This window comes from Pinus tabuliformis, chromosome 9, assembly GCF_031772625.1.
Source record: "Pinus tabuliformis cultivar Carrire ecotype Pingquan chromosome 9, CPIR1, whole genome shotgun sequence".
In the NCBI taxonomy this organism is placed as follows: domain Eukaryota; kingdom Viridiplantae; phylum Streptophyta; class Pinopsida; order Pinales; family Pinaceae; genus Pinus; species Pinus tabuliformis.
Genome location: NC_142307.1, coordinates 1,127,566,156 through 1,127,575,606, shown reverse-complemented (window position 1 = coordinate 1,127,575,606; position 9,451 = coordinate 1,127,566,156). Strand labels below are relative to the sequence as shown.

The 9,451-nt window shown below is 35.7% G+C and overlaps 1 protein-coding gene and 1 pseudogene across 1 annotated transcript; both read right to left on the bottom strand.

Annotated features, from left to right (window-relative positions):
* Nucleotides 1-1,710: 1,710 nt before the first annotated feature.
* On the bottom strand, nt 1,711-2,052 carry LOC149152618 (uncharacterized). The gene has a single exon (XM_089443542.1). It carries the CDS (start codon nt 2,050-2,052, stop codon nt 1,711-1,713), a length of 342 nt encoding a protein of 113 aa, XP_089299668.1.
* Nucleotides 2,053-3,124: 1,072 nt separating this feature from the next.
* Nucleotides 3,125-9,152, bottom strand: LOC149152617 (uncharacterized; annotated as a pseudogene).
* Between the last annotated feature and the right edge of the window lie 299 nt (nt 9,153-9,451).

The window sequence follows — 9,451 nt, the reverse complement described above, 5'->3', positions numbered from 1 at the left end:
CTAGTGTGGTCTGTTTGCAGTCCTGACGTTATCCCAACTGGAAGTCCTTTCTTTGGTACGCTCCTAAACCTGCTAGTAGATCTGGAGCGAGCAGGATACTAATCATCAGGCTCACAATCAGTCCCCAGAATGTGATTTGTTGCCGCCATCCAGGCACCTCCTTGTTGGCAAAAATTTGTTCAATGCTCAGCTCATCACCAATCCCATTTTCTTGCACGTTAATTTCATTATCCGGGATAGACTTGGAGACATTTCGCTTCACCAGGCCTGGTCTTCCATCTTCCAACTCAACAGTACTGTTCTGATCACCGTAAGCCATGGCTACAGATTTTGCAGAAGAAAAGAATTGTACTCTTTTCTTGTTTTACTCCACTTGATTCTTCCTTAGGGTTCCTCGGTTTTGTGCATTTAAACCGAGCCCTAATTTCGCTTTTTTGCACCTAATTACGCCGTTGCCGTCCGCCAACAGTATCCTCCCTTCCTCCTGTATCTCAGCTGTTTGCTGCAACAAGTAAACACAAACTTATATATTCCTGTTCATTTCACAAAATCTAAATATTCAAGCGATATAAATTATGCATAAAGTTCTCGAACAAACAACGCCTCTGCACCTTGGTTACTACTGTGTCCGATTCGGCAACGCCGACGCCTTGCATAGATATTCCTGTTGCGCTAGGGTTTTCTGGGCGAGATTCTGTAACAAAGAAAACAAAGAAAATAATATACCTTCTGAAACACAGAAAAACCAAGAACGAAAACCAGCACTGAATTCTCTTTTCAAGGTTACAGAAGGTTACAGAGACGGAGACAGAAGCAAAGGTAGCACAGAGAGCATAGGCTTTTTCGCTCAGCTATCCAACATGCACTTGTCACCGTTGTCCTGCGGTTCAGCCACGTTTCTATCATGCATTATGCGTTAGGTTCAATCACCTCGCTTGTTATGTTCAAACAGGTTTCCGTGGCGCTAGGTTTGTCTCTAGTGGTGGGGCCGGAAACTCTGCTGGCCTTGTCGTGGAAGCCCAGGTATCTGGTCACCTCCTGGTTAACACCTACATGCTCATCTGGCATAAATATATCTTAAGTAGAATGATTCAAAACATGAAGACATATATAATGTTGCATAAATAAACGAGGGGCCCATTGATCACATCCTGTATGTAAACATATTCGTTTGCGTCTGTCAGAGAGCTAGTCTAAGTTCGATGACATATGGGCCTGGTTTCTTAGCATTGCTGCTCACTGCACGCTAGGTCATATGGGCCTGGTTTCTTAGCATTGCTGCTCACAAAGCAGTGACGAACCATTCTCAAAATCGGTATCGTCTCTCAACACGCCAACGGCGCCAGAACACCTGGTTTACTACATAAAAGGTCAATTTGTGTATAAAAACAAAAGTTCCTGACTTCGAAACCTGTTCAAAAGTTTGAATGTCTCAAAGAAATATTAAACCTGTTAATGGCCGCTCGCCTGCATGTCTTCACACTGTTAACGATGCCTTGAGATGCTGCAAATGATCTCTGCATTCGTGCGCCACGCTCGTCGTGCAAGATTTCGCATTTGATATCGATAAATCATCGAAACATGTAATTCTTGTAAAAGGAGAGAACCATTTTGCGCGCATGTATTTCAAAGTTCTCCAGGGCGGAACATGATTGAAGCTTTGCTTCAATGAAGATTTGGCAGCCTCTGCCATGAACTTCAATATCTGTTCTAATTTGCCAAAGGCAGAACTTCTTGATACTGAGAAACGGGCCTTGCTATTTTGAACTGCAATCGAAAATCCGTGTCGATTATCAAACGATCTTTAGAATCTGCTTCAGAGAATAAAATGTCAATGTATTCATACTCCCCTCCAGGGATTTTGTCGACTGTAGGCCATTTAACACTGCACAGTGCCGCGTTGTAACCTTTCAGCCTTAAATGCTTCACCAGGAGACGCCTAATACAAGTGCTGTTGCACTTCATACCGCTCCATATATCAATATCGGCTTCATTAAAACTGGAAATTATAGATGCGATTACCACATGGAATTCTCTTTCTTGTGAAGACATTGACACCAAAGCCTGCAGACGTGAAGTCCAAAACTCTGGGTGCCGCTACCCAATCATTCGATCACTTCCTAAACAGGCTCAACTTGATGCAGGGACTCGCTGCGTCGCAGCTGCCCTTGTTTATAATAGCATTTATCTAATTCCAATCAAATTTTGAAGCAATCTCATTTAAAAGGAAAAACAACAAACGGAGATGAAAAGGGTAGACACCTAGCCTCATCAATTCCAAAAAGTGACACTTACGGTGTAAAAATAACGATTCATGAGTACTGCAGGTAAATTTTGTCGGATCACATTACAAAGATCGCAAATCCAGTCAGATCACATTACGAAGATCGCAAAATACAGGTGTTAACTTATCCGGGTGGTAACGTATTTTAAGAGTTAGACGACAACATACGTGAGGATTCCGACTAGTTCGATACCAAGGAGTTGATTGATTTTTTTCCAAAAAATCTTATTTCACGAAATTATGAACGATCTGAAGCTCGATTCTACGCATTAAGAGAGTTTCAGGTAGGTAAAACAGATATGTGTTATGAGATACAGAGGTACCTCAAATAGATCCTCACGATGGTAGGCCATTGGTGGCAAAAATTAGCTATGATATACTAGGGTTTATAAGGTAGTTTTTTATTTAAAGTCATTTGAACGGTGTATTCAGAATGCTAGTAATAATAATATTTGACATAAATATTTTGAAACACATTTCATGTTCAGAGAGCCATTTAGCTACTTATAATTGATGTTGATAATTGATTCGACCATGGATTGGACTACAAGTCTTAGAGAGTGTCGTTAAATATTTCATCATGAACATTTTGACAAAAATCTGTACAAAATAGGGAGAATGTATTGCGAACATAAGGAAATGATTAAATAGAGAAAACTTAAAGCTACAACTCAAAGAAAATGAAGATTCGACCTGGACTTCGTCTTTCAGATAAAACTAGGATTGACATGCACACATAATATAGTTCAGATAAATTAGGTTTACAATAAAACTACATTCACGACTCCCAATATGATTTTCAGCTACAGAGCCCGCAAAAGCTTCTTTCCAATACAAACATTACAGTCCATGTTGGATCGTTCCAAAAGTGTCATGAAAGTCGGTTCCGTTAATTCCTAATTCTTCTTATTGTGGAGATGCAAAATCATTTTGAATGACTGGAGCTTCAGTCCACTGCCAAATATCATCTTCCGATTGAGAACCATATAAAACCTCGTTATTCTCAGAACATCCAAATACAAAATAGCGTGCGTTGAATCGAGATCAAAATAGGAGGGGAAATGGTTCATGATGATTCCAAGTTCATGAGGAGTGGCATCGGCTACGGATAAATCAAGATCTGCGCCAAAATCATCATAATTCAAGAAGTCACCTCTATTACACACCGGAATGATCACTTCATAGTTTCCTTCAATCAATTCCACTTCTTTAATTGAGCCCATCTGATGAGAATTGCCCTTCTCATGACCTCGAACTCATTCGCAGCATGGGTACGTTTTGGATTATTGTTGTTGGTATCCATATCATTGATCTTGTCGAACAACACCGTTATACCACTATCATGCTCTAATTTGAATCCACCATTGGTTCTCTTAACCTGCCATTTCAATGCTCATATCTTGCGCGGTTATTTTAATAAACATGAAAAAGGGCACCCATTTATGTCACCAAATGCTGAGATTAAAACACCAAACACTTATGAATCTTGATATGATAGTTTCAACTTGCAAATACTTGGGTTCTTAGATTTCTCAACTTGTGATCCATAAAACTTGCTTACAATTTATACGGTAAGGTCGTAGACGAATCATACTCGATCTTGCTCGAGGTGGGTGTTTTTCGCAACAAAGCCCAAACAAACCTTTTTACTTTTCTAAATCTTCGGCAAATCTTCCGCACATATGAGTAAAACGAATTTTAGAAAATGTTTATATACATTTCTTAACTTTTACTATGTGGATAGGCATATCTATTTTGAAATAGAACTTTGAGAATTAATTTTAATTTAATTATCAATTATTATTAGTGGAAGATAAAAATTCAATCTCTACAACATATTATAGAATATATACAAATTAAAGGTTGAGATTTATCTCCAAAGTAGTTATGTCATTTTTCTCTCATTTAATTAAATTGATTAATTAAAAAAATATCATATGAACAAGTGCCATATGAAATGAGCTGTGGTTTTTTGGGCATGTGGTATTGATAACCCATGGTATTGTAACAAAGCCTATTTATAAATTAAGAATCTCCATGATAAAGTGAGGGTAAATCTTAATCTTGTCCCAAGTGTTTTTGAATGTATTTATGTTTAACGTATATATTAATTCTTTTTATAGTTAATAATAATAGTCTTTAAGTGCGACTTATTGGAGTTTCCGAGGGATTTCTCACTCGAATTCAATTAAAACATTTGTGGCCAAATCTTGAATTGTGTTGTTTAAATTGGTTTTTTGATTGTATATATGGATTTAGCACCCTCGAAAACCCCTGAGGCACTTTGATTGTGAAGAGTTCACCTATGCTTTCAATGAATCCTAGATAGATTCTAGACAAATTAGATCGGAAAATAAAACATAAAACTTTTCAAAAAGTCGCACTTAAAGACTACTCTAATTAAAATAAAGCTATAATTTAGTTAGTTTTATTACTTTTTCAATTTTATTAATTATGAAGTAAGAATTTTGATGCTTATTATAGATGTTTACTGATATTTATTAATTATTTAATTTATATAACTTCTCTAATAATAACTTTAATCATGTTTACATAGGCAATTCAAAATTATTTTATTTTATTTTTGCATAATTTTATTAAATTTATAAATATAAAAAGTATTAGGCCTATAAATTACTTAGTTGAAAAATTAAGCAAAAATTAAAATGCAAAAAATATTGAACCCATAAATTACTTCAATGTAATTAGAAAATTAAGTTATAAAATAACTCTTCAATACACAGTGATAAAATTTTGTGATCCAATATTCCAAGAACCCATAAACACATTACGCTAATTTTTCATCTTTAATGAAAAACAAACCAAAAAACTTTATTTGTGGTGCTTTTAGAACTAGCATAGCTCTACGATTCATTCATCCAGACAATTTCTCTCCCACAAAAGTGACAAGGGTTCTAATTTTGATAACAACCATGAAAAATATGAGCCCAATATAACATAGGAAAATTGACATAGTCAATTAAAAATTTAAGCATAAAATGTACACTATAGGTTTGCATTCTATTTATTATATATAACGATTGAGTTTACGTTATTTCGAAAAAACATTTATTAACTAATGAAATGTTATAATCAATATTGTGTAATGCTTTTAGAATTAAATCTCATATAAATTAATTTATCTAATAAATTTCATTTCCACAATACACATAATTCAAAGAGAATCTTTAATCTAGGTCATCTTTCCATTTGAATCATCCATGGCATATTATTTATGACATATTATTGGTAGGTCGTACATATTTCACAATATCACACATTCTCACCAACGACTTTGACTCTAACACACATAGATGCATGGTCATGATTGCAGAAGATGCTTTTAAATATTTTTAGCAGTTTCTTACCCAGTCACATGTCCTTATGGTAAAAAACTTACAACATTACATACTTGATTATGAGACAAATAATTTTGAGGAAAAATCACTTCATTACAGTTCTAACTTATGTTGGATAGAGACATAAAACTTCAACTCTATTGAATCTTTGCTGCATTATTTCTATTACCAAAATCAACAGTAGCTTTGGCTGCCCTGTCAAGAACACCAACAACCATTAGTGCTCTTGTTGAAAAATAAATGTTTTTGACAATTGTTGTTCCTGCGTTGCAAGCCGCATGCCCAATTATATCAAAGCTGCTTTTGATATCTCCCCAAAGAACTTGCCAAAATCTGTCACCATTGCTACAACAGTGTCCATCACTTCATACTTCTCATCTAACTCTTTGGCTTTGCTTAAAGTATCCTTTCCTAGGGTATACCCTTTGGAAAACATTGTTGTAATCACTTTTACTATATGGTCAGCAAAATGGAATGAAGATGCTCAGTTTCTTATCAAGGACTTCAAACTATCCAAAAATAACAACAATGTTAACATCCCCAAAATATCATAGACTAATTGAGAAAATCATTTTTTAGTCTAAGAATTGTGACTTTATAATTTTTTATTTTTTTTTGTAAGCTTAACAGGACTACATCTTCACCATGTCCAATTTATCACCTTGATCAAGGAAGGGAATCGAATTGGTCACTTCACATCAAGGAGTTCCTTAACAGAACACCCAATCACCGTCTATCCAAGGCCCCGTGGATGACTTTCTAAATTTTTGATGTAATATCTAAAGTTTACTTTTCTCCTTTCTCCATTAGTAAGACACTTCTATTGTACAAAATGAACTATACGAATAAGTAGATTTTCAAGAGTGGTATTCCTTCTCTGCAAATAGTTATTTACAGACTAAGTTTGTAAAGAAGATTACATATAAGATTATTGTTCTTACAAAACAATCAAAATAAATGAAATTTGTTTTCCATATTTTTCCTTTCTTTTCACAAGTAAAATATTATTTTAGGTTTTTATTTGAGAGCCAAATGTCCTTGAGTAAAATGACCTTTGAGGTAATCTATATGATCTAATATTGATCCTGGAACTATACAAAAAAATAAAAGTATTGCATTTTACCCATCAATGGTACTCATCTACCAAAGACCTCACAAAAAAAAGGAAAGATCATACATTTAAACACATATAGAGACCATAATTGGTCTAGGTGGCTCCAAAAAGGATAAAAAATAAAAGTCTTCAAATTTATTCAAAACTAAGACCATAACATAAAGATCGTCTTCCTGATTCTAATGGCACAAATGTTGCCTCAATGTAAGTTCGTATGCGAAAGTTATGCTCAGTCAAAGATTCAATCAAACTAGGAAAAAGTTGAAGTCAAAGTGAACATTCTACCACACGGCAAGCCATACTAGTGACATGTGGCATTAAATTTAGCAGGCCTAGTGGGACCCATAGAGCTAATGTGGCATCCTAGTCAACAAATAAGGTGGACCCACAAGCAGGTGATGTGGCAACACCACAAGTCGACACATGGCATGCACGTGAAAGAAATGGCATATGATGTGGATCAATGAGATCCTACCACATGGCCCAATCAAATGGTGCCACATGGAACCTCAAATTAGGCCCAAGTAGCCTTGTCATGGTGTAACCTACATTTTTGTCTTATTTTCATGGTTTGGGGAGTCATTACAGTATGGTCACATGTATAACATATATTACATGATTTGAAAACTATATTAAAACCAAAATTGGATTTTAAAACCATATTAAATCAAAATTGGGAGTCCATGGATTTTGGAACCTAAAACCTCTCCAACAAAAAGTAACTTAATATCGCTATATTAACCATTATGCCAACCACACACTTTGTTATAAAATGCAATTCAAATGGTTCAAAGGGAACCATGGAGAATACATGAGAGGTGAGGGCACAAGCAATCCAATGAAGACATGAATCTCAAGAATATTCTAGGAATATTGTTAGAGTATATGATAAATAATTTTTCAAAGAATATTCTATATGAGGAATCTTTAAGATCCGGAATTTTGAAGGTGTCAAAAATATGTCGAGTTTATACTCATTTGAACTAGCTTTCCACAGAGAACACGATGAAATGGTCACTTTATTCATCTAAGCAGCCGAATTTTAGTCAACCTCCAGAAGAGAATATTTGAGGAATATTTGAGATTCTCGGGGTGCCCAGGTTTGATCGATTCAGAAGGGGGTTGAGTTTACAATCAGATTTCATGGGTTTTCACTAGGAGTTCAACCGTGCAGTCCATTTCTTCAGCAGATGTGTACATTTTCAAGCCATCCCGAGAAGTGGAGGTATAAGATGCACTGGTCCATGTCTTCTTTTGATTTCACTGAGATGATGATTTGATGATGAAATCCTTGTTTTCCATTTTGTTGGAGGATCCTTGTATGTTACTTCATGCGAGTGTTTGATAATTTTTCATGTTGAAGGAGAGCTTATATGAGTGAGATTTCTTATAGGTGAACGTCTTGTGGAGAGACATGTCACTCTAAGTTAAGGGAGTTCTTCCTTGTATTGACAAATACTTCATCATGTACTCATCATCATCTTGCAGCATTTAGTGAAGCAACCTCCCCACTCTTGACACCGGTCCTGAAGACGTAACCCGCACTGGGTGAGCTCCTATATCAACTTGTGTGTGTTCATTGATTTGATGGTTTCCATTATGTTTCCTCTTCTTTAAAGTATGCTCATGTGGTTTTTAATACTCTTTCACATGCAAATTTTCTAACATCTCAAAAGTAAAAGATCTTGGTTAATTCTGGTAGCTGAGAGAATTTGGACCAATAACAAAAGGAGATTAAATTGATTTGATATAAAAATGACTATGGGAGGGTAAGAAAGGTCTACATCTAAGTGTGGTAATAAAAGTATATTAAATTGATTGGATATAAGAAGGAATATGGAAGGGTAAATCCATTCAGAAGCTAAGTACCTAGGGTTCCCCCCTAACATGAGTAAATGTGTGGCTCTGAGCCCTGTCCATTAAATTGGCCAACCCAAAATCTGCAAGTTTGGCTCCAAAATTCTCATCCAACGTTTTGAGGCTTCACATCCAAATGAAGAATCCTATCCTTCAATTTTTCATGCAAGAAAGCTAATCCACAAGCCATATCATAGATTATCTTGTATCTCTTTCTCCAGTCAAGATATGGTGAAGGATTATTTTCATAAGCACATTGAAACAATCAGTGATCAAGAGTTCTATTTCTCATGTACTCATACACCATAAATCTATAGGTACTATCATTGCAAAACCCAAATAGTCTCGCCAAATTTACATGGTTAATGCTTCTCAAGGTTGCAACCTCTGCATGGAAATGAAAATGTCCTATATCAGCGTTACCTAGTTTCTTCATTGCAAATTTTGTTCCATTGCTAAGTTTCCCTTCAAACACAATTGAAAACCCACCAACCCCAAGTTGCCTATTGAACCCTCCTGTGGCCTCCTCCAGCTCCATGTATGTATATCTTTGGGGAAATCCTCGAAAATTCTCTAGAAATTTAGCACGAACGCTCAACTTGAGACAAATTGTTGTGGAAGCTTAGCTTGGGAATGATTTCTTTTGGTTCTTGAGATTGGATATCGATGGAAATTTTAGAACATATATTCAATCAGACACCATGTTGGTCTCTGATTTAGACATGTTTTCTATCTACTTTATGGATTTCTATAAACTTCCTGATATTTGTGGTTCCCTCAACATTTGTAGCTCAGTAGGAACTTACAACTGCCAGGGTGATGCTATATTTAATGAAT

What these genes read in the sequence shown, in the direction of transcription:
- LOC149152618 (XM_089443542.1), bottom strand. Translation starts at nt 2,052, where the DNA reads ATGTCTTCACAAGAAAGAGAATTCCATGTGGTAATCGCATCTATAATT.